The sequence below is a fragment of the Chelmon rostratus genome, chromosome 11, assembly GCF_017976325.1.
Source record: "Chelmon rostratus isolate fCheRos1 chromosome 11, fCheRos1.pri, whole genome shotgun sequence".
NCBI classification, from domain to species: domain Eukaryota; kingdom Metazoa; phylum Chordata; class Actinopteri; order Chaetodontiformes; family Chaetodontidae; genus Chelmon; species Chelmon rostratus.
The window spans coordinates 735,388-761,911 of NC_055668.1; the positions used below are offsets into that span (position 1 = coordinate 735,388).

At 40.4% G+C, this 26,524-nt stretch overlaps 1 protein-coding gene across 1 annotated transcript in view; it reads left to right on the forward strand.

Annotated features, from left to right (window-relative positions):
• Positions 1–20,103: 20,103 nt before the first annotated feature.
• The window catches only part of vps8 (VPS8 subunit of CORVET complex), a 77,139-nt gene continuing 70,718 nt past the window's right edge, over positions 20,104–26,524 (forward strand). Inside the window, exons 1-5 of the mRNA XM_041947489.1 lie at positions 20,104–20,198; positions 22,936–23,004; positions 23,740–23,870; positions 24,405–24,501; positions 25,846–25,878. Coding sequence (XP_041803423.1) covers positions 20,127–20,198; positions 22,936–23,004; positions 23,740–23,870; positions 24,405–24,501; positions 25,846–25,878 — 402 coding nt within the window. The 5' untranslated portion in view covers positions 20,104–20,126. The remainder of the gene's footprint in view (positions 20,199–22,935; positions 23,005–23,739; positions 23,871–24,404; positions 24,502–25,845; positions 25,879–26,524) is intronic.

Sequence of the window (26,524 nt, forward strand, 5' to 3'; positions counted from 1 at the left end):
ATTTAGACACCCAGACAACTTTGGTGGCATTTGGAGTCGTTTTGAAGAAATTAGCCCCAGAGGAGCGGCGCGTATATCCGTATAATGCGAGTTATCGGGGCACCCGTGCGTAGCCTCTATAAACGCATAATCTGCAGCGAAACTCGTTCATATTCCAATATTTTGTTATGATATGCTGGTGCTATTCCCCTCTGAGCCCGTGGTGGCATGTTATCAACATCCAGCGTGTCTAGACAACTACTTCTGACGTGGATGACGTCATTTTCAAGCGCCACGCGCTGCGAGCAGCCAGCCACAACACGGCTAACTCTGCGGCAGTCGGCCAGTTTAGCTGTAGTTCGCGACTGTTATTTTTCACAAAATGGATGAATATTTTTCCGACTCTGAGGTGGTGGACGATGGTGGCTCAGAGGGGAATAGCACCAGCATATCTTAACCAGATATTGGAATATGAACGAGTTTCGCCGCAGATTATGCGTTTATAGAGGCTACGCACGGGTGCCCCGATAACTCGCATTATACGGATATACGCGCCGCTCCTCTGGGGCTAATTTCTTCAAAACGACTCCAAATGCCACCAAAGTTGTCGGGGTGTCTAAATGGTCGTAATTAATGCTACAAATAAAGTCCAGGTTGTAAAAAACGAAAGTTATCCTTTAAGCCCTATGTACCTCACCTAATGACTCCATTATCAAGCAGATTAGAAAAGCAGTTGGTGGGGAGACAGAAAGCCAGAAACGATGTGTGTTGTGTCCAGACCTAAACCACTGGCTGCAGCACATCACAGCAATGAGGCCATGAGTGAATATTACCACAAAACAGTTGAAGGAGAAGTCAAAGCCAACCACAGATCTGACTGCTTAGGTGTCAGCTCTGACCAAAAGCTTTGGAAGTTGATCAAGCATCCTGATAACACAGTCAAGACTCTGGCTAGTCTGTTTCACCACAACTGCAGCACTGCAGACAAAGCCCACATAAGGCCCAAATGTGATCAATGTGTCAAGTAAGGACATCAGAATTCTTTGCATCGCTTCAGATGTGATCCGGCTGGCCTTAAGGGCATTGGGCTGCCTTCAGAAATGGCCAAAGTCAAGACACTCGAAGAAGTCATTGGTAATGGACAACCAGTGACCCAGAACGTCATTCAGTCCCATATCACAACAAGCAGTAAAGAGGGTAACTAAACCACAACAAAAACCCAATAAACAACCAAAAACACAAGGCACCAAGCTGATAGGAAAATAAATACTGTCATGCCTAATAAATGGAGTTTCAACAGACAAGACTCAGGAGCTTAAGTTATTCTTGTGTCAAGAACCTGGTTTGAAAATATCTTAGCAGATATTCACATAAAACCAATGAGAAGTCTGTGTGAGGGAAAGATTTGTGTATCACTGCTGTTAATAGCCCTCCATTTCCATTTGATGGCTGGGTCAAGATTTCACTTAAGCATAGGAAAGTCAAAATTTGCTTGCCAATGTTGGCAATCCCATTCTCAGTGGAAACACCTTAGCTTGGATTTGATGTCATTGAGGAGCTTACACTGGAAAATAGTGAGCAGACAGAAAATATTCTGAAATTGGCACCTCTACTAAACCATGTTATGAAGCAGAAAAGTGTCAGGCCCTTGACTTCCTGATGTGTTTCCCGCCTGTCTGATTGTCTCCACCTGTTCTTTGTTACCTCGTGTATATATTGCCTGCGTTTCCCTTGTTTGTTTTAAATTATGTATATCTGTATATATTTTCACAAGGGATACGTGACGTGAGCGGGGAGGAGTTAAGGTGCTGAGACACCACCTAGGGGAATTTCACCCCCAGGAAATTATACAACTGGACCATTCAGCTAGTCAGGCTGCACAGGTTCAAAATCAGCAGCCACCTTTGCCAGAGTGCCTGTCCAACAAAAAGAAACAAAGGTTAAAACCATGCCATGAAATGCTTATAATGCTGGTCAGTCATAAAACCCACACACGTTCACACCCCGTAACAACAATTAACTCAAAAGGAAAGCAATATTAATATCAATATTATTTTGTGTTGAATGTTTCAACGTCTGCTGAGTTCCATGTGAGCATCCTACAAAGTGAGTATCAGAAGACACATAAAGACATCTTGATTGTGAAAGACCTCATGGTGTGACCGTTCTTCTGGAGTCATTTTGAAATTATGGGGGGATGCCCATGGTTGGATGTACTCAACAAATACCCATGCGTAAGGATGCCGACTACAGAAAGCATGGTGAAAACACCTGAATATTACAGGGAAGCATTACAAATATATATTTTTGGGGATTTTCTTTTTGACTATTTTGGATTTGAATTGCTACCACTAAAAACAAGTAAAATGCAAATTTCTGAAAGTTGTCTGTAGTCTGTAAGGGCCACAGTATTGAGGCTTAACAGCTATTCTGATTAGACAATTACGAATTCTTCTGATTATTATGATTATTATTAGTGATATACAAAATGTAAATAATAATGTCTTCATGTATATTCTACAGTTTTTTGACGAGGTTGACTGAACCCATCGTTCAACAAGCAGCTGAAAATTTACCAGGTAGTCACAATGACCTGCTAATGAACCTGATGGCTGCCACCGTGCATCCCAGGCTCTAATCCTAATGTACTTTCAGTAAAAATGCCAATGAAGTAATTCATTTACTGACTGGTTGCTAGTTATAATCTCGTCTCACTGTATGTTGTTTTCTTTTATCTCAAGGGCCTAGGGGACAGAACTGGGCTGAAGCAGGTGCATAGGGAGCTGAAGAAGAGGATCAGGAGAGCTACAGGAGGAAGCTGGAGGAGCGCCTGCAGGGGAACAACTCCAGAGAGGTTTGGAGGGTCCTGAAAACCATCTCAGGCCACAGCAGTGACAGTGGCAGTGGCCCTGAATCTTGAGATTGGGAATTGGAAATTGAGCTGAACCTGTTTTTAACAGGTTTGATTCTACCCCCATTCCCTCCCCCAACCAGCAGAGCCCAGACCAGTGTTACTTCACTTTTACACCCTCCACTTCAGCATGAGCCTGAATCTGGAGAGAGTTCCAGTCCTGTTCCTGTTTTTTCCTACTGCTATTGCCCACTGCCTGTAACTCCTGAATTTTTCAGCTGGGGATTTATAAAGTCTTATCTTATCTTATCTTATCTTATCTTATCAGTGCACACCCACCACACCTGAAAAACACTGACCTTCAGGATTGAATTCTCAGTATTGTGGAAGAGGGAGACAGGCCCCTGCCAGTAACGTAACTCTGAGTCATTAACCTTCTGTGCTAAATCATCACGCCTCAACTGCACCAGTGCCCAAAATGCATTTGAAGCACATTTACTTGTTTGAAGTTAAGTTAATGTTTGATTTGTTCATGCATATGAACCAAATTTTAGCATCACCTGTGGTTTAGGTGATGAATACTTTCTGTTATGTGCTCTGAAGGAATTGAAATGCAACCCACATGTTAATTTGATGGCCACATATGCATTTCATGATAACCCAAGTCTCACAAACGTAAGGATGCGAGAGAGCTTGATGCAAAAGATAAAATCGTCACTTAAAGCGCTTGTAGAGTAACACATTTTTTTTACCCAGTATGAATACAAAACATTGCAGATATCGAAAGTACATGTCTCTTTATTAAAGAGATAAAAAATAATTCAAAATAAAATCTATAAATACTCATATCTCAAGAGAAAGAAAGAAACAGACAACATTAGTTTTCAAAGCAATAAAAAAGGCATTTAAGATCTGACTGACTGACTCCATCATGCAGTCTTGTCATAATCATTATAACCATCTTAACCAGCTCTCTATCCCAGCTAAGGTGACAGTAGGGGTTAATCAGTGTAGGTTATTTGTAGTCCCCAATAGGATAATGTAATCCTTGCATATTAATATAAAGATCATGTATTTATTTGTTTATTTATACAAATACCATTATCATAATTACTATAATGCATAGTGACAAACATATTGACTCAAGATAGACCATAATTAAGGCTTGCCAAAACAATGTAATCATAGTGAATGTTTTTTTAAACTATTGATTTCAACATAATGTGAATAACAGCTCCAAATAAAAACGTTTATTACCCTTTTTTGCGAACTTGCGGCATCATCCTCATCAGACTCAAAAGACTGTATATATGGTATGCATGGTGTGAAACATGCATATCAGAAAGTATTCTCACTTTTCATGTGTATGCATGGTTTATACATTTGGTATGGAAAAAATAGTCAATATAATCAGTCATTAATATTTGGTGCTGATGAAATGATGTTCACAAATGATTTCCCAGTCTGCAGTTGTATATCGCTTTTTGTGTGCATGTGAAAAAAAATTGCACACATGTATCTGAAATGTGAATTTGTAAAACAAACAAACAAGCAAAAAAATTGTGACAGTGAATGTAAAATAAAGTTTTGCAACTGTAGCCAGGTTAATATATATAAAAAATATCCTTATTTTTCAGTTGAAAGATCACCAAATCCTCATAATTATTGAATAATGTTTGTTTTGAACACATTTATGGTGTGTTTTGTAACCTGTTCATATTAAAGCGTTAAAACCTGTACTGTCACTTTAAGAAGTCAAACTTTTTTGACTTCAATGCAGCACCACTCTCAGTCCCTACTCTGCTCACTGAGAGGAGGTATGTATTATTTTCCTGGTTATGACTAAACATTTATTTTGCTCTGTAGTTAATAAAAACGTAGTAGTATGCAGTTATAAATGTTAGTCTTAAGCTGTCTCATTTGAGTATAAACTTTGTAAACACACTTTTTAAAGTTTTATTATAGACATGTGCTTCCAAGTGCTACCGGGTTTCCCTGTGTTTTTCTCTGCTAACAGGGGTGTGATGACCTGTGAAAGGAAGAGACTGCATGTTACATAGCATTTCTGTTCTTTTATTGATTTGTACAGGTATGTATATTCTGTCAGTTCATTGTTTACATTTAGTATTTAAACTGTCCGTGCTCTGTTCACTGAGAGGAGGGGAGTGAAGACCTATGTGTGAGGAAGGGACTGCATGGCACAGAGTATTTCTGTTTCTGTCTTTTCATTATTTACTTTTCTTTTTATTAAGGAGTTAATAATACAATACCAACAACAAGACAAACACAAATGAAATAAAATAAATAAATAAATTAACAATTCACGTCTTATATGCAATTTGGGATCACAAGCCCCCAGGTAACCACGCACACTATCTAGGCCTACCTAACTTCACCTACCTACCCTTACCAACTATACCTTTCCTAGCAGTGACGGGCCTGGGCCGCTGTGTGTTCAGCTCCCATACCCGGACCCGCCCCCGCTGACTAAACCTATAAGTGCGCAATCAGCCAGGAGCCTATGTATCCAAATGTAATAATTCCAGAGTATTTATGAAAACAAATATAGCTTGATAAGACCTGATCCAAAGTTGCAAGGTGAGGCAGCTTTAAAAAAAAAAAGAAAGAAAGAAAAAAGAAAGGGAAAGGGCAAACATAAACAGACAAGCCAAACAAACAAAATCAATGATGATAACATTTTTATTTTTTTAATAAACTATAATAATTTCGCACCTAGGGAGATACATTTGTAGTTCCCATGCTAATAACCACTGACCATTCTTCTTTCAAAAATATGGACAGTGGGGACCAGTCTCTTACAAATTGCTCAAGAGAGCCTCTGCGTACATGTGATAATCTCTCCAAAGGTAAAATGTGCATTAACTTCTCGTACCAAGTTTTTATATCCGGAGGATCTTCGTCCAACCACTTCTGTAATATTGTAAGGTGTGCTGCATAAAGAGCAACTCTAAGAATGTACTTATGTCCAGAGCCATAATTGAGATCTAATCCCAATACAAGATTGTGTGGATTTAAGGGTATAACTATCCCAAATATTCATCTCATTTTGAATAGCTCTCCAAAAGTTTCCAATTTTGGGACATGACCACATTAGGTGACTATATGTACCACAACTATTTTTGCATTTCAAACATAATGGGGAGCATGTAACATCGTATTTACATCTAATATTTGGGGTGACATGTAATCTATGAATAATCTTATATTGGGTTTCCTTAAGATTTATTAGAACATGTAATTTTTTTGCATTCAATAAGATATTCCGCCACATGTCATCATCAATATGGAACCCAAATTCTTCCCCCCAAGATGTTTTACTATCAATAAAAGGAATGTTGACAAATAGCTGATCATAGACATAACTTGAAACCTTTTTCTGTAAAGAAGATGCCTTCAGTAATATTTTTTCCAACAGGTTAATATGTAAGTCATTATATGTTGGTATAGACTTAAGATAGCTCCGGAGCTGTAAGTAGCGAAAGAATTGTGCTCGAGGAAGATCAAATTCAGACATAAGTTGTGAGAAGGATTTGAGAGTTCCATCTAGTCCTGTAATTTATTAACTCCAACATCATTCCAGGTCTTATATCCTATATCTGAACACGAGGGTACAAAGTCAGGATTGCAAACAATGGGTGCAAGTATAGAGTACTGATCTATTATTCTAAAGTGCTTACGTATCTGATGCCAGGTTTTAAGGGTATTTCTAATGATCTCATTTTCTTTCATTCCCTTCTGTGTGATTGCATTATGTATAAATGGTAAATCTGAGATACCTGTCACACAACCAGTACTTTCTAAGTCCAGATAGGTTGAATTGGGGTCATTTTTTATTCATTCTGCAATGTATCTTATCTGAGAGGCCCAGTGATAGTACATTATGTTGGGAAGTGCTAGTCCTCCTTCAGCAACAAGTAACTGCAATTTATCTAATTTAAATCTGGGACGCTTGTATTTCCAAACAAATTTGCCAATCATACTCTGTAGTGTTTTGAAAAATTTAACTTGGATATAATTCTGAACCATCTGCATTGGGTATAATAATCATTCATTTTTATGATAGCAATCCTTCCAAGAAGTGAAATTGACAAGGGGTTCCATCTTTGAAGGTCTTTTTTGATTTCATTCACCACTGGATATAAATTCAAGATACTTGAAACCGGTAGGATATAACTGAAAAGGGCTATATGCTGATATATCAGTACTAGAGGTTTCCCATAATTCATCTTATATCCAGATACCATCCCAAACTCAATTAATTAATTACTTTAATTGTGGCAAGAACTGAAGATTCTGGGTTACTCAAAAATAAAAGAACATCGTCAGCATATAGCAAGATGGTATGTACTCTCTGGTCAGTGTGAATGCCTGTAATTGAAATATTCAATCTAATGATTTCTGCCAGGGGTTCGATTACTAGGGCAAATAATAAAGGGGATAAGGGGCATCCCTGTTTAGTACCTCTCCCTATTTCAAAAGGAGAAGACAGCCTCCCATTAATGGATACAGATGCACAGGGCGCAGAGTAAAACAATTTGACCCAATTAATAAAACCCTCTCCAAAAGAAAATTCCTCTAAAGTTCTAAACAAGTATTTCCTTTCTATATAGTCAAATGCTTCTAACGTTACCACCAAAGCATCAAGTTTCTTTATCTTAACATATTGTAAAACTCCTAATAATCTCCTGATGTTTGAAAAAGATTGCCTGCTTGGAATAAAACCTGTCTGATCATGTCCCACAATGTCCCATATATCTTGTGTTTTTGTTTGAGCAACCCTTTTTCTGCTTTCTGAGATAAAAGTGTACTGAGAGCTGTTCTAGTTCTCAAAACTTTCTCCCAGTTCAACTTACTCCCATTGTGTTTATGTTCAGATTCAGCTTCCTGTAACTGTACCTCAAGGCGTCTCAGCTCCTTTAGTGTCTTCTTCTTTTTGGTTGAACAATACGAAATAATTAAGACCCTTAAAAAAGCTTTGGTCCTGTCCCATAGATTTGAGGGGTCCGTGTATTCATTGTCATTCTCCTGGATAAACATCTGCAATTCCCTATCAACCATGGAGCAAAAATCTGTATCAGATAAAATAGATCTATTACATGCCCATGTGTATGTCCTTGAATAATTTTTTGAAATAGACATTACTAAGAAAACAGGAGCGTGATCTGAAATGTGGGTAGAACCAATATTACATTTATCAATTAATTCAACAGAAATTCGTGGAACCAAAAACAAAATCTAGAGTATTCTAGAGTAAGTCCTATGTGGATTGGAATAAAATGTATAATCTCTACTGCTGGGGTTAAACAAGCGCCAGACATCTGTCAGGCCAACCTCTTCTATCATTTGATGGATAGTTTTCTGTCTAGGATTTAAAATAGAGGAGACAGTATTCGGTTCCCTATCTAATTTCCCATCCAGTATGCAATTCCAATCACCACCAATAATTATATTAGGACAGCTATACTTAACAAGCAGGGAGGTGAGTTTCGTAAATACAGTCATTGGAGCTGCATAAACATTTTAAATGCTTATCATTTCCCCATACAAAGAACCATGAGGAAAACAAAGCAGCCACCTGGGTCTGATATAATTCTTCATTCTTCATAATATTCCACTTTAAGTGGAACTTCCTCATGGATTAATACAGCAACCCCCCTACTTCTGCTGTTATATGAAGCATGGAACTCCTGTCCAACCCAACCTCCGTAGAAGCCGTAGAATCTTCATCTTATCCTGATAATTCAGGAATTTCGCTATGATGGGTCGAGATTTCTGTGGATCACCCCTGTTATGTGCGGCGATCCGGTGGCTCCTCTCCACAGTTATCGGCTCTGGAAAGTTACTTGCTCCAAGTAGGCCAGGAATCAGATGTTTCAGGAATGCCCCGGTATCATCTCCCTCCAACAATCAACAGATTCAACTGTCTGCTCTTATTTTCCATGTAATCCACTTTTGATTGAAGTGTGGCTACAGTAGTCTCAATCTTTTTTATAGAGCTTTGCGCAGTAGCCAAATCATCCTCGCCAGGAGTTCTTTTTTGCTGGCCTCAATCGCCTCGAGTATCTTCTCCATTTCACCTGCCATTGTTCAATTGTTTGACATGCAGTGTGTAACGCGTCTGGTGGCGTGGAGAACGCTTCTCTCAAAGCAGATTGCAATGAACTAATTCAGTACTTCACCCTACTTAACCAAGGCACTTGTATGGAGATAGATTGCTATCAAAAATAAACAAACACAAAAAGTATTATAACTCTGTTTGACTTGAATGGAACAGTACCTTTGGTAACACTCGTGTTTAAAATACTATGTCATGTAAAAATAGATACTGTGAAAAATGTTGATAGGCTTACATGATGACTGAAAAGAGAACAGATTATGGTTCTGTTGACCCAATGACATATTCCCAATATTGTTTGTAGGTCTTTTCAGTGATATGCCCTTAACAAATTTTCCAGTCAAGTACTCTTGTTTGTGTAGAAGGCTAACAAAGTCTTTTTTGAACATGTCTTAGTAAATTATGAACATACCTGAGTGATGGCAATGCTGACATTAATCTCTGTTCATAAAATCAGCCTAATCTGAGCGACTATTCAAGCCTATTGCCTATTCCTTATTTTCTATTTAAAAAAATGACCATGTCCACATGGTCAGGATGAAGGATGTTTATAATAAGCTCTGGAAAACATCCTTGCCAAACAGGACTGTGATGGCAGATGCAGCCATCAACAGCTTTTTGAACAACAGCTCAGTTTCATCTGATTCAGCTGCAACCATCCCTTCTATGCACATTTCAGTGAGTGAAGCACAGGTGAAAGCTCCTCTGTAAAACCCTAAGTATCATCAGCGAGTTTAAGGGTACATGTATCTAAGTTAAATGAACACTCTTTCTGACAAGACTGCAGATATTGGCCATCATTGCTCAAGTAGGGCTGATACATGTCATGAATAGAATTCCACCTTGTTTAGCAGTAGTACACTAATTTGTGCGGTCATGATCACAGTCTGTTCGACCCAAACAGATTGTACACATGGATGACCTCAACAAGAGACACATCGGGAGAACACCAGGGTGCCAGTCATCAGTTGAGCCAATCCAGCTTGGACACATCAGACTGACTCCTGAGGAGTGACAAAAGCAACATCAAGCTAATCTCTGCCTGTATTGTGGTCGCTGGCCCCAGCCATTTTGTCTCCAGCTGTCCAGTAAAAGAAAGGGCTCACCAGTGGCTGGGGAGGTACTGGTGAGCCTTTCACCCACCATGAGACTGTCCAGTTCCATATTCTGATCATGATGGCTTCTCCTGAAAGAAACTCGGACATCAGCAACCGGGAACTGCTGGTTGTGAAGATGGCCATGGAGGAGTGTAGCCACTGGCTGGAGGGAACCAAACTTCTATTCCATGTGTGGACTGATCATAAGAACTTGGAGTGTCTTCACACAGCCAAGACACTGAACTCAAGCCAGGTGGTCCCTCTTCTTCACCCAGTTCAACTCTCCCCTAACAACCTGGGTCCCACAACATCAAACCTGACACCTTGTCTTGCCAGTTTCAGGAGAGGGAGGAGACTACTCAGGGATACGCACCCATCTTTCCTGCTTCCTGTCTTGTCCCTCCCACCACATTGGATTGATGAGAGGGTGAAATCTGCTGTGGAGGATCAACCTGGTCCCAGTGCCTGTCTGCCTGATTGCCTGTTGTTCCTTCTGCTCTGCCATCTGGTGTTCTTCAATGGGCCCACTCCTCCAAGTTCACCTGTTATCTGGGGATCCATAGAACCCGAAACATCCTTCGTTGTATTTTTCATTTTGTATCCTTTTTTATTGTCTTTTTGATCTTTCTATGTCTCTCTCTTATTCTTTGCTGTCTGTAGCAGTTTAATTTCCTCGGGCACTCAAATCCATCCAATGTATCCTTTTTTAAGGCAGGGATTAGGAACCTATTTTCCTTAAAGAGATTTTTTTTCTTTTCAACTAGAAAGGCAAAACAATGTTCATATTTGGCTTTTATAAAATCCTCTTCAAGATAGGCCACAAATTGGCACATGAAAATAATAATGTAACAGCTAGTGCTTTGTTTTTTGTTTATTTAAAATTGTATTGCACTTTAACTTTGCAGTCCTCAAAAAGAAGAAGAAAGGAAGAAAAAAAACAATTTTATCAGTGTAGTAGAAATAATTTAATAATGAATGGTGTCTAACTGTATTGGTAATTTAGACATTTTGTTTTGGGGCTTTGTTCATATGATTACCAACCAGAAATAGCTTTTCCCACTGTTCCTGATCACTGTTTTAGAGTGTCATCACATGTATTTAATTAAAATATGAAGAATTTTTTTTTCTATGTCCAGTTTACACAAGGTTGTAAACTGGACATTTTCGAGCCCTTTAAGTTGCAACTTTGACTTTTGGCATTTTTCCTGCAAGGCGTTTTCTGTTGTACTTTGTTTCTCGTCAAATAAATACATATTGCCCTTCACTCTGCATCTGGGTCCTGGTTCTCATTGCTCGAGCCTGTAACAACTCCTGTGTTAGCCAGTTCACACTGATTGCCAGTTATATTGTGCATTGATTTTTAAGTGATGAAATAAACATTTTGTTGATCGCTATTAAAGCATTAAATGGCCTTGCTAAAAATGATATAAAGGATTTAATGCTTCTCTATGCCCCTGGGCATTCTCTGAGATCACAGGATGCAGCTCTGCTGGTTGTTCCAACAGCCTGTCTTGTGAAAAAAGGTGACCACGACTTTGCTCTTCGAGCCCCCACACTGTGGAACACTCCACCTCTTAAAACTTTAATTTATAGGAAAGTGTCTGTGAATATTAAATGTTTGCTGGATTTTATCTTACCCCTCTTACCATGTTACAATTTTATCTTCAACTCATCTTTATTTCCCTGTGTTTTTATGTTGTTTGAACATTTTTTCCACTACATAGAGAGTGTCTTTATCTTAGTCTGGAAACATACTGCATAATGCATACGTAAGTCAAATGTCAAGAACTTGGACATTTTAGAAAGATGAAATGTATAGGATAACTGCTGTCATTTTAGAAAGTCAAATGTATTTCAGTCAGGAGACAAGTGAATGAAGCAAAGATAATTGTTTAGTATGATAATTCTTCAGTCAATCAGAGAGTCTATGGCGCTTTGGCTCAACAGTGAGATTTGTAATAGAGGGTCGTCGCCCTGAGCAGCGGCATGATAAATCCTGTCATGGACTCCAGACAATGGTGGTGGTGGTGGTGGCTGACGACTCTGTTGACTGATGAGGATGATCAAATGATGAACCTGAAGATCTGCAAAAACTAGTGTTATGTCTCGTTGTGTCTGTTAAGCTGTTTCTTTCACCAGCGCCTAGTTTTGCCTCACTTCCTGTTTTATTGTGAAACGCTGACTTTCCTCTCGTTTCAGATCCCTGACTTCCTGGTGTGTTCCCGCCTGTCTGATTGTCTGCCCCGCCCTGATTGTCTCCACCTGTTCCTTGTAAGCTCATGTATATATTGTCCATGTCTCCCCTTGTCCTGTGCCAGATTGTCTTGTTACCTTGGTGTGCATGTCAGTCCAGCGTTCTGTCCTTGTCAAGCCTTTGATAACCTTGAGAGCTCTTTTGATTATCTAGTTTTGAGAATATCCTAACCTTAGCGTCTTGTGTTTGTATTTTTGAGCCTTGCGCCTTTTGTTCCACTTTTTGTATTGAGATCTTTTTGTTTTCATTAATAGCGGCCTTGAGCCTTTCTTTTTCCTCTGCCTGTTCGAGTCGTGCATTTGAGTCCAGAACCTTGTGCCTGAGTGCTTGTGTCAACTAGGAAGTTATGGGGAGGTGGAGGTGCACACATAATGGCAGCATGAAAAAACGAAGGCAGATTCATATTCAAAAAGATGGCAGCACGATGATTCACGGTGAAGGTATGTCACACTGCTATTGGATAGATGTGACCAGCTGATGAGAACAGCTGATATCTCAATTGTCAGCTCCAGACAATAACAGTAAAGAAATTATGAATGAGCATGTGTGAAAGGAGTGAACGCGGGATTGTATGAGAAATAAGCGATAGAGCTAAGCATACAAAATAATCGTCTTTCTGACTGAACTTCAACTAGAGCTTCATTTGTATCTTTAAGGCCTCCTTTTTTTTAAACAGTATTCTTAAATGTAACTCTTGGCTGGCACATGTCTTTCCATTAGCTGGTGCATTTCCTTGATATGAGAAAGATACTGCAATGGTTTCAAGAACCATACATGTGTTTTTGCATATTTGGCCTAATGTGAACAAAATAAATATAATTCCATTCCTGCTAATATTTTCCCAAACAGTGGTATTTTAGAATGCACATTTTTCTTATTTTTTATCTATACCTCATCTTTTGTTTATTCCACTGCTGCATGGAAATGTTTTTTCAAACAGTGCATTCAAATTAGTTCCCTGGGAAATGTTAACACAGCAAATTGTCAGTTCTGTGGTTTATGAATGGTGACAATTTTGTGAGTCGCAGATAGGAAACCTTAAAAGGAGAATATCTGAAACCAATAATTCAAAATCCAGGGATTTTGATGTAAAAAAATTGTAGTTTGCTGCAATGTAAAATGTGAGTAAATTGTAGGGAATGGGTAAAACATTCAGAATCACTGGTATGGATCTTTAAAGTCAATGGTTGAACTCTTAAAAGTTTTTGTCAAAAGTACTGTAGGATGCAGTAAATAAGACAAATGTAACCAAGGAATTACAATTACTGTAACAGACCGGGTCCAAAATGCTGTTGGTTTTCACTACCTTGAGCCTAGGTTCCAGAATTACAGGTGGCACACCCAAACACATTAAAGTTTGAAGAACATTAAGGTTTGTAACAGAGATACTGATACCTAAGCCTGGTACTGGTTTTTCACTGCATTTTGTTGGGACAAAAATGTAGAAGATGTGGATGAAGATCCAACAAATGAGGTAGTCATATTCTCAAAAGGATTTCTTTACGTCGACACTCTCTTGGTGAAAACTTCATGAAAACATGACATAAATTCAGCTCTGACAAAATCACTTTTTAAACTGCACCAATGACGCCAACACCAACACAATACAATGCAATCATAATGTCTAGCTGTATAAACATAGCACAAGAAGTAAGGAAATTAGTGTTTGGTAGATTATTTCTTTGTTGTAACAATGCTTCTTGGCAATAAATCTCATACTGGTGGAAAGTCTGTTTATTTCCCTTTTAACGGTGTCACATTTGTAAGGAACATGCATTTGTAGGATGAGCAGTAGAGCTGAGTATGTGGGTTGCGCTCATTAAAATTGCCAGATCTTCTCTGCCAACATCAAACAGCTTATTCTGCTATTGACCCTTGTATGGTGTTGTTTGGTGGATTGGATGATTGAAGAAGAAACAAGACATATTGGCAATTTAACAATTTATTCAATGAACAAACAGGAGCCTCAGTAGCATGTGGAAGAACCATACACAGCCACAACAGCCTGGCACCTCCCCCTCATGCTGGTCACCAGCCTGGTCACACACTGCTGTGGGATGGCATCACGTTCTTAGAACCAGCATTTGTTGCAAGTCAGGCAATGTGGTTGTGTTGGTCACTCAGGCACGCCCAAGATGATCCCACAAGTGTTCAGTGGGGTTAAGGTCCATCCTCTCCAGTCCCAAATTCTGGAGGTAGTCTCTGATAAACGCTGCTCTGTGGGGGCGAGCATTGTCATCTTGGAGGATAGAGTTTAATCCCAGACTGTGGAGATATGGGATTGCCACTGGTTACAGAATCTCAATATCTCTTTGCATTGAGATTGCCTCCAATGATGACAAGCCTAGTTTTTCCAGTGAGAAAAGGTCTCCATCTGGGGGTACCCGAAGCTCAAAACAAGAGTCAATAGCAACAGCAAAAGTATTGTTTCAACAAAGAAGTCTTCCAAACACAAGTTTCCATACTTTTTGTGCTTAGTTTATAAAAAACCCAAAGCCTGTAACACAGGTTGCAATGCAGCTCTCCTCAGGTTTGGAAAAGTCATCATAATTTTGGAAGTGCCTAGGCGCATGCAATATGGAAGACTTCAGGTATGCCCCCTACACAACTCTGACCTTTACTGTGCCTGTACAGGTTACCCACTGTTTCTACTTCTCTCAGCTTGTAGTAAAATGTCACATAATAAGCACAAATGGCTATCTAAGTCGACTGCTGTTCTGCTTCGCTACAGTGATGTAATTCGTTTAGAGTAATATTACATTGGACAGACTGTCACAAAAGAAAAATGAAACGTCTAATGACAGATGTTTAAAATCCGTTGCCTGGAGATTTCAAAAGATAGTTGTATACTTCAGGTTTGTTCACTTTGATGGAGGCAGTCTGAAAAGACATGCATCGAGCTTTATTTCTTGATGTTTTTTCTAACACAGATCATTGATTGTTAATGACATCATTATTCTTTATTTAATTTAAATGATGGACACACTGTGAAAGGCTCCTGTTGGATTACTTTTTCTCTAAACATCAATTTGAAAACGTGGTAAAGCTACAAATTTTCAACCACAAGGTAAGCTTGAAATGAATTGTTTCTGTTGCTATACATTGCTCACTGCAGCAAGAGTGCAAACAAAACTAAAACATAGAGAACCTTCTCTCTCAAAACCATTGGCTTTTTGATGAAAATGGTGCAATACATGGCACAGAAATATCGACATGTTATATCACCGTATATTGAAAAATATAAACCAGGTGACCAGATCATAACAGTTTAGTGGATAAGCCAAAGTTAGAGACAGCTACAGCATACATTTACATAATATAAAAATCCAAAGAAAAATATCCAAAGTCTTGAACTAACTCCTCAGACAGTCAAAACATCTCAGACTATAGCATTCAAACACTTGTGTAGGTTCAGAAACAGAACACAAATGCCCTTCACCCACCATATATCATGTAACATCTCATATAATTAATATATTGTCCAGCATTAAATCAGTCGCACAAATAATAAAGAAAAAGTTAATTTAACAAAAAATGTTCTGTAAATATAATGACGTCTGTCAAAAACAGTTTAAATAAAAAAAGAAAATACAATGAACACCACCAGCCATGTTACATCATGTCCAAATTTCAACTGTATGTTCAGGCTGTTATAAGGTGCATTGTTAAGTGTAGAAGTCCAAGCATTGGGCAATGGCAGGGGAGTTAATTTAAACACAAGATACTTGTGCTCAAAAAGAGGATTCATTCTCAGTGAAGAACCTTGGAGCCCTAATCTGCCTCTATACATGCCAAAGAGCAGTGATTCCTAACACGTCTCTGGGGGTCATCAGGTGGAAACCTCCCTTCAACAGTGTTTCGCCTACTTAGTCCCACTACACCTCCAGGAGGTTAGGCAGTGAACTCCGGCGTCCCAGAGTCACCCCCCCTAGTGCCAGTTCACACTGCTCCTACACAATCCAAACAGCACCGCCACGTTCAACTGACCCAGAGATACTCCAGGTAGTGGCCAGTACCGATGCTACCATTTAACTATTGCTAATGCTAATGCTAACCGCTAAGAAGAACAGAAGAAGACAATACAGTTCCGATGCTACCATTTAGCTAATGTTACGTGCTAACCGCTACCTGCTAAGAGGAACAGAAGAAGACAATAAAGCTAAATTCACCTATACTGTTAATGTTAATTGCTAGCTACCAATACTAACTGCTAAAATACTATCACACTCTCACCGCTTTAGCTATTGTTAGCTGCTACAATGCTACCACAGGCCTAGATGCCACATGTAACTGCCGATTGCCACACTACCATCCTCTACACCTGCCTCTCACCAACTGCACCAAAAAAGCGGGGTGGGAATACAAACCCTGGTTCGGGTAGGGGGTAGAAAAAAAAGAGGTAGAGTCAAAAGATGAAAGTAGGGATTGGATACAGACCCTTGTTCGGGTAGGGGTTGGAAAATTTAGAGGGTGCTGAAGGTGGAGGCCTAAACCACAGACTAGATTTATCAGCCTCTTCTAACATTTCCTTCAAGAAGCAACAAACCCTACCATTTCCTTCAAAAAGCAAACAAAGCAGGAAAACAAACCCTAACATTTCCTTCAAGAAGCAAACAACACAGGAAAACAACCAAAAAGATCAAAAAACAAGCCAACTCTGTATCTTACAACGCAAACTCACCTGAACAGGCCGCATGGTCCCAAAGAGAGACTCTAGCTGGCCACACCCCCACCTTATCTAAACTTCCTCTTCCTGGTTCTCTTCCTATTGGCAGAGCGAGAAGATGGGGCGGGGAAAGCAGAGCAGAGGAGAGGTGTCTTGTTCAGACTTTAACCTCTTCTCCCGCCGGGTTAGGCATGCATGTCCTCTGCCCCCCCCTCACTGTCCCTATTTCACCCCCAACTACTATTATTTCTCCTGATCCATATCCACTGACTAGACCTAGCAGCCTCATCTGACATCTCCCTCACTGTCTTCCTTAAATTTTGCCCATGCACTCCCAGCTCCCTCAACAGTGAAACAGCTGACCCTGCAACAAAACCTCTACACCCCACTTCAACCGGACAGACCCTGGTCTTCCATCCCCTCTGCTCAGATTCTGTCTTTAAATCTGCATACTTAGTCTTCTTCCTTTACTATAAACTATTTCTTGGGGCACAACTAGCTTTCCTCCCAAGTTGACCTGCATTTGCCAATCATCAGCCCCTACCAGGCAGCCACCTACCTGCCTTCTCCCTGACTTAGCAGCTCTATTTTTCTCCCCCTCTCGAACAAACTGCACATCTAACCTGTCCTTTCTAGAACTTCCAGAATTCACCTGCTTCCTTCTCTCCTCAATGCCTGCGGCTAAGCTTCTCAGCACCTGATTATGCCGCCATGTATACCGGCCTTGTGATAAGCTAATTCTACAACCTGACAAAATGTGCTTTAAACTTGCTGTACCTGAGCAGAGTGGGCACGATTGATCGCCCTGTACCCAGAGACTTAGGTTCTGCGGGGTTGGCAACACATCGTATGTCGACCCTATCAGAAATTTAATACGGCCTTCCTCCATATTCCACAGGTCCCTCCAACGAAGTTTCCTCTTCTCAACACCTTCCCAATTCAACCATTGTCCCTGTTTGGCTTGACAAACTGCTTTTGCCCCCCTTAACAACTCCTCCTGCCTACGCACCTGTTCCACTACAAGCTTTCTTTTCTCCTTTAGACCTGCTTTATTCCACACTGGTTTGCCTGGGCCAAGCCCCAAGCCTCCCCGGCCAAATTGAACATTTCCTACTATTTCTGCATGCCTAAGAGCTGCCTCTGCCTCCTGCACTGCTGCCCTTGGGTTCCATTTCCTCCCCCCAGAAGAATTCAGAACCACATTGCTAACTAACATGTCCTTACTCCCAGATAATAAAAGTTCTGTCCTAACCTTAGTGCATTTAAACTCCTCTGTTAGACTGGATACTGGCAGCTGAAGCATTTCTTTCCCATACAAAGCTACATTGCTTAAGCACCTGGGAGCACCCAACCATTTTCTAATATAAGAGCTAACTAGCCTTTCCATTCTCTCTGCTACAGATAATGGGACTTCATATACTGACATTGGCCACATTAACCTAGGATACAAGCCAAACTGCAAGCACCACAACCTCAGTTTTCCTGGGAGCCCTAATTTATCTATTCTCTCCAGCCCTTCTGCAACATACTTTCTAAATTGCACAACCTGTTCAACATCATTCAGGTCCACATTGTACCACTGTCCTAGACTCTTAACTGATTTCTCCCTAATTGTTGGGATTTCCTCACCATCTATAGCAAACTTCCTATCACTTACTTTCCCTCTGTATATTGAAATACTCCTTGACTTACTAGGCTTAATCTTCATACTAGCCCACTTGAGATGAGTGAGTTAGTGAATGACTTACAGTCAGGCCCACTCGAAGACATCAGTACTTTCAATCCAGCCTCTGTGTGTGTGTGTGTGTGTGTGTGTGTGTGTGAGAGAGAGAGAGAGAGATGTGGACTATGAAAATGTGGAGCATGAACATAAAAATCCAAAGAAAAAAGCCCTAAGCCATGAACTAATCCCTGAGCCAGCCAAAACATCCTAGCCTGGAACATTCAAACAGCTGTATGTGTAGGTTCAGAAACTGTTTGTACTGCTTCCATCAGGAAAGCGGTACAAACAGTCTGTGGCCCAGATGGCTGGGGTCCGTGGCGATGGATCTTGCCATCTTCCTGATCCGGCCTTCATATATAGAGTCTAGGTCAGGAAGGGGGCAGCCCACGATGCCCTGTGCAGTTTTAACCACTTGTTTCCTCTCCTGTGCCATGCAGCTGCCATACCACACTGTCACACTAAGGCAGAGGATGCTTACAATTGTGGCCCTGCAGAAGTTGACGAGCAACCAAGAGGAGAGTCCAGCCAGTTTCAGTTTCCTGAGGAAGAAGAGCCTTTGTTGTGCCTTCTTCACCAGGCGGGAGGTGTTCATGGACCAGGAGAGATCAGATGTGATGTGGAGGCCCAGGAACATGATGTTGTCCATACACTCCACCACTTCTTCGTCCATGAGGAAGGGGGCGTGGTCCGTCTTTCTGGACCTCCTGAAGTCCACAATGACCTCCTTGGTCTTCCCTGTGTTCAGCACCAGGTTGTTGGCTGAACACCACTGGGTGAGCTGGTGTATCTCCTCTCTGTAGTGGGTCTCGTAGTTATTTGAGATGAGACCCGTTACTGTAGTGTCGTCCACAAACTTCACGACTGTATTGGTGGGGTTTACTGTACTATTGCATTAGCTTTTGTACTATTGTACTACACATAAATGTTACATTTGTATTATTTATTTTTGTCATAATTTTGGGAAAAGAATTAAATGTTTTCAGTCAGTTTTTGAGTTGAATATGTTTAGAAAATTTATTCTGAAATACTCAACCGGAAATGTGAGTAATGTAGTTCCTGCCAGAGGTGTCGCAAAGTTGACTCCCTGAAAACTTGGTATTTCGCCCAGCTGTCTTACTTTACGTTATCCGTCTGACATTATTATGTATGCCTTCCCCGCGTTACCAAAACCCAACATTAAACCTACTGGAGACTTCTAGCCTAATTGTGACTTCAAACAGATGACTGAAAAAAAAGTAGGAACCTACATAATGGGTACAAAGGTAGTATCACTCGTTCTCCACCGTGGGGCACGGCTGAGACAGTGATGGACCTCCCTGAAGCATGTAGTGCTGCAAAAGACGACCGTCCGTGTGAGATACCAAGTTTATAGGTGTCGCAAAAATACACAGGCGAGCCATTAGTTCGTATCAAGCGAGAGATGACGGAGTCTCCTGATACTCGCAGCCTTCTCTCTGCTTCGTCCCAGCTCAACCTGATGGAGGTGGACACGGTGAGAGACGCAGTACTTACTCCAATGTCGTAGCAATTGACAAAAACGAAAATGAACTCTTCGCTGCCTTAGCAGTCTTTTTCTTCCGGCATTGGTACACCATGAGAAGTAGCACTGCACAGCGGTTACTCTGATTCTCGACGTACACAGTACGTCCCCCTGGGGACATAGGAAAACAGGTTTTTGTAAATAACTAACCGAATATTGTCTCATGACAGATTCCTAATAGGCCCCACTGCGCATGTCTGCTCCCGAAGCGTGTTACTGTAAGGGGGACTGCGTGGAATTGGCGAGTGAAATGCTATTTTAAGGCTGAGTTTTGTGACTGTATCAGCTCATTTATAAGCAGACTAGTCTGTTAATAAATGTTATTGAAACGGTCCAGAAGGCTTAACGTTGTCACGTGATCGGCTATTATTTACCGTGCAGGTTACAGCGCGTGAAGCGTATCCAAACATCTGTCTCACATTGATTTAACAATGTGCTCTTTTGCAGTAATTTTCAGAACATTTTAAGTAAAGGTAGTTTAATGGCGTTAACTGTCGTCCGTAGTGTCCCGGCGTCGTCAGTTCTAGTTGTGAATTACCCACACTGACGTGGGCAGGGCCGGGTGTTGTGTTGAAGTCTGTCCCCTCCCGGTAGAACTGCGTCCTATAGTATCACCCACCGACTGGCGGTCAAAGTGGAAGCACCAGTACTGTGGTGTACTGTGGTGTACTGTGCGAGCTGATACAGCTGTGTTGGTGTTATAATAATGATGCTCCAGGACCATCAGTGCTGCTCATCACTCAGACTGTTTCCAGGTGAAACACACTGATGTGAGAGGGGAGCCCCCCTGACATGTGGTTAACATGGTGAAAGAGTGTACTTGAACCCAAACCATCCTGAACCCAACCAAGTAGTTTTGTTGCCGAAGCATAACCAAGTACAAAAGTAGACAAATAAAAGGCAGACATGTAGGATGCGGTCCTTTTAAAATGAAATCCCTTGACTGATAATTGACAGTGTCTGTTGCCATAGTTCTACTGCGACTACATTGTGTCAGATACTTCTGACCACAACTGTGTTACAGATGGACCAAAATTGCCAAAATAAGTGCATTTAGGGTGCCAACAAGTCTCTGGAACTCTACTGAAGGGACTGAACTAGGGGTGTCAGTTTCAGTTCATTTTGCTTTCTAAAGTCTGATTGGTAACTAACTGGTTAATTTTGAGGCACTCACTGGACTAATGTTGCTCAGTCAGCCCTGGAAGAGTTCAGTGTTCCCGGAAAAATGAAGAAAATACTGGTCAAATATCACCTGTGTTTATGGACCCTTTCCCTCAGTGTTTTTGTGTCCAAGTAGTGATTAATATCACTTTTTGAAATCGAGTGCTGCAGCTGGCAGACTACTATCTCACCCACCGGTCCAGAATATGGGGAAGGATGACTCATCTGACCATGTCACTTTTTTTACATCTCTGTAGACCAGTGCCTATGGTTTTTGCACCACTGAATGTGCATTTGTCTTTGTAATGAGAGATTGTGCACAGCAACCCTACCATAATATCCCTCTTTGTATAATTGCTGACAGCCTGATCACAGCCTGCACTGAAATTCTCACTCACCTGAGGAAGAGTTGTTCCTCTGTTTTTCCTATTCAAAAGATAGATAGATAGATAGAGTGTGGACAGCTAGCTTGCTCAGAGAACAACATTTTTTCAGGAACTAATATACGTGTAGACCAAAACAACTGCCACACCCTGCACTGATGAGGTGTGTTCCTGTTTGTCCTTTGTGGGACCACATCAGGTCGATTAGCAAAATCACTACAAAAGACGCATGATCACATTCCTCCCAGACCACCTCAGTAAGAGGTTTGAGCGATCAGATCACAATGTGTCTTGGTCACTGTTTACACTATTGTTTAGTGCTGTCAACTTGTGATCAGGTCACAGAAGAGGCATTTTAATGGCAGCTGTCAACAGGGCCTGGATCAGAGGTAATGAAAAATGTATTGCAATCTAACACAAAAGTAGTTCGTAAAAATGCGTAGTAGGAAAAATGTACAAAACACCATCCGTCTCTTCAAGCTTTGTGGTTCAGAGGATGGATTTTTACAAATTTGGCATGGCTTGTCCATACTCCTATGCAACACAATTTAACCATAATCTGAGAATGAAACATAAGTTGAAAAGCTGATCCACTTATATTGCTGTATAACAGTGTTTCAACTAGGACTAGTGATTAGCAATAGCAGTTAAGTAGTGGTGGTAATGAAGTTTGAAGGTGTTTTTATTTCAGTAGCCTCAAGCCAACACACAAGAGCACAAACACTGACATGAGGGGTGTTAAGTGTTCACAGAGGTATTTTTCCTGGAAAAGAAGAAGAATTCTCGGTAAATAATCAGAAAAGGGCAGCAAATAGGTGCTAAACATTTGCACATTTGGTGTGTTTTAAGTCGTCATTTGCCAAAAATAATAATGTCACATAAACTGGACATACACAAAAGCTTCAGCCAACTGAAAATGATAGAAGCTTGGATTTATTTTAACCTCCGAGCTGCACAGCTCTGCTCAACTCAGGGAAGCCAACTCGCTGCTTCTAAATACCATGGTTGCTAAGTCCTGCATCTGTGTGGATCCTTCATTGGAAAACACATGAAGGACATTCACATATACACACAACAAAAAAGCACAAACAAACAAATACTGTCTTCAAACTGTTTTTTTTTTTTTGCTCTACTTTGGTTCTCAGATTGATGACAAAGAGTTTGACATTCCCCAAGTGGACACACCGCCCACGCTGGAGAGCATCCTCAATGAGGTGAAGTATATGGTGCTTTTTGATCACTGTATTTAACTGTGTTCTGCATCACAGACTATCAACAGTATAATGGGAACGTTTTGAAAGGAATTGTAATCAGTTCATCAGAAACACTACGCAACTTGTCTTATGCATTATGAATATATTCTGTGTATATATATGTGTGTCTTTGCTTCCATACAGACCAAAACAACTGCCTCACATGTGACAACACTTGAGTTCAAAAAGAAAAGACTCAAAACTGTTAAACTAACTGTCAAAGTGGAAGCTTCAAGGCTCCAAATTAAACCACCAGAGATGCAGCAGAGGTGCATTAAATGATAAATATAATGAGGCCATAACATGACAGTGTATGAATTTTCTTTTCTAGGCTAGTAGCAGAGAAAAGCAGAATGATTCAAGTAAACATCAATAATAATTAAAACTTTTTTACACAAATGAAAACACTATTTTCCTTGAGGCTGTGCATTTGTTCGAGAGCCTCTGAAATTGTTACATATTCACAAAGCAAGAATGGCCTTGCTTATATCCTTTGCCTTTCCTTGTTCATTTTCCTCAAGTATTTCCAAACAGCTGACTCAGCCGTCTCAGTTTCAGCGCAGTGTCCTATTGCTTTGGGACACGTGATGTACTGTACCATAAAAACAGTTTTGTGTCTTTTTACAGTAGTTAAAATCACCCAGGATAAAGTTGTAATTGTAGGTGTGTTTGGTTTGTTGTCCTGTGTCTCTGCAGCTCGAGGATGAGGAAGAACCATTTGTGTTGGAAGACACCTGCATGCTAAACACAGACAACATGGATGCTCACTCCTGTGACACCTCTTCACTGGCCAGCTCTGACAGTGGAGACCCAGTACACCTCAAACGGCATGAATACACACAGACACACACACACAGTCACAGTCCTATTGTTGATAATATAACACTTTAAAGGTGTCTCCAGTCATTGTCATTATACATCTTGTTTAAATGTAGCAAAATAGTTTGTTTTATATCAGTGAGAAAACTCTATAAAAAGTTTGATGACAGACAATTCCTCACATCTTAATGCAGGAGTATATTGAAGTACTTTTTTTTTTTTTTCCAAACAAGCCTTGTCTCTCAGGTAGTGAGTAGTCTAGATCCACTTTCCTCTGTTAAATAGTGTCAGTATGGACCAGGCTCTGACTCCTGTCCAACATGTTATATACTGTATTCATTCCAGTTTTTTCCACCTGAGGAATAGTGTGAAACTCAGGCTCAAGGTCAGGCTGTTTTGATCGATACCTCATGAAAATTCAACATGTCTTTTGTGTGTGTGTGTGTGTGTGTGTGTGTGTACGCGTGTGTGTGTGTGCGCGTGTGTGCGTGTGTGCGTGTGTGTGTGTGTGTGTGTGTGCGCGTTTGTGGATGTACATGAAGAAAGAGGAGGACAGTAGATATGAATCCAGCAGTACACGGGTCTGTTCTTCGACACAGCCTGCTGAAAGGCATCTCTGCACAGATTGTCTCCGCTGCTGTAAGAACACACACACACACACACACACACAAACACACACACAGAAAAAGAAAAATGACTACACCAGGCTCTGATGTCCTTAAACTTGTTGTTAGTGTTTTTGCCTAACTGACTGGTGGGGAGTCCCCCAGACCGCGGTTACATACAAGTCAGTTAAAACTGAAGAAGCCCTTTGGTTGAGAGGCAAAACGTTTTGCAGTTGCTCTTGATTCAACCCTCCTTGGACAACCATGACATTCATGACTGAGGATCTTCACAGGCAGATTAGAGGACAGATACAGTACAGTGTTATAATAGTATTATAAAGTATAATATATAATAATAATAATAATTATAACATATTTGTATAATTTTCACAATACTTTTATGTGTATACATGTGTGTCTTTGCTTCTTTTATTTGGGACTTCCATACAGACAAAAACAACTGCCTCACACGAGACAACACTTGAGTTCAAAAAGAAAAGACTCAAAACTGTTTAAACTAACTCTCTGTCAACGTGGAAGCTTCAAGGCTCCAAATGAAAACACCAGAGATGCAGCAGAGGTGCATTTTCACCACCAGCTGTCGTCTCAGGTGACGTGAGAACACAGTAAAGAGTCCTGCTGCCCAAATACAGTATATGCAGCTAAAGTATAGTAGAGACACCGAAGCCATTCTGTGTCATGACCTCTGGACAATGAGCACAGAATTGGGTCTTGTCCAGAGTTGCCCTTTCACACACGTGGCACATTTGTCCATTTCAGACTCACTTACTTGAAACACTCCTTTTGGTTCAGGCGAGGGGTGGCGTTGTGGCGATGTCTGTTTTTGTGTTGATGTCAATACTACATGTATTTGGATATATCTGCAATATAAGAAAATACTGGAAAGCCATATATAGGCAAGTAGAAAAGAGTCCAAAGCAGCTATGCTGAGTGCAGTGTCATCAACATGCACACTCACTCACTCAGTAGCTGGGTAGCAGCTCACACACTGTGAATGACACTGTGTAAGCTGTATGGCTTACACAGTGGCTTATTTCTAGTATATACTTTATGAATATATAATATATGTATAAAATGATGGGATTTTCAAATACTAACTTAATCAAAACACTTGGTACAGCTGTCAGACTGCAGTAATCAATCAATGGCAGGATTCATTTTTGTTTTAAAAGAATGATCATCAGTTAGTAATTATGTGTTCTTTGCAGGTTTGCTCTTGACTGATTTTATTTGGATGATGTATTGTTTTAGATGTCTGTACTTGCCTGTGGCTTCAGAATTGTACATTTGTGTCAGCAGAATAATGCATTCAAGATTGTATTCAGCCATAATAAAAACATTTGTATCTTTCCTTCAGGACAAAGTGGATGCTGGACTGCCAACTGCGATCGTGAGTGTTGGTTTATTACCTATGAATATTAGTGAAGGACAATTTGATAACACATTCTATCACTCTTTCTTTGACTTTTATGGCTGGTTATGTTGCATTCTGTATGCATGATGCATTTTAGCTGTTTAATAATTTCAAATGTGGCTATATACTAGAGACATGGGAAAATAAATGGAAGTTAAAGGTTTTGCTTTTGGCATTTTTCCATCATGAGCAGATGATGGTAGACAGGCAGACAGGAAACAAACCAGAATAAATAAGGGGATGTTGGAGGTATGGCTAATAGTGCAAAGTACTGAAGGCCCTTTTTTAGAAGGTTTTGTACAACAATCCAACAGCAAAGTCTAATTTATTTTCAGAGAAGCCACAGCATTTACATGAAACTCTGTACTTGTGTGAAAATAGTTAGAAATATGTTGGAGAGGCGCAGAAAGAGAATGTGACAGTGTGTACATTTGTGAGAGGTTGCAGCCCGTAAGAGCACAGTGGCTGAACAACGTTCAAACTAAAGTATAGCCACGGGTGGGTCTATGTTTATGGTCTTTGATTCTATGAGTCCAAAGTTTGATATTGTTTTATGGTGTTTTGTCTTTGTTTTTCATTTGTTAAATGTTCCTGGCTTCTTCTTATTCATTTCTAATCCATA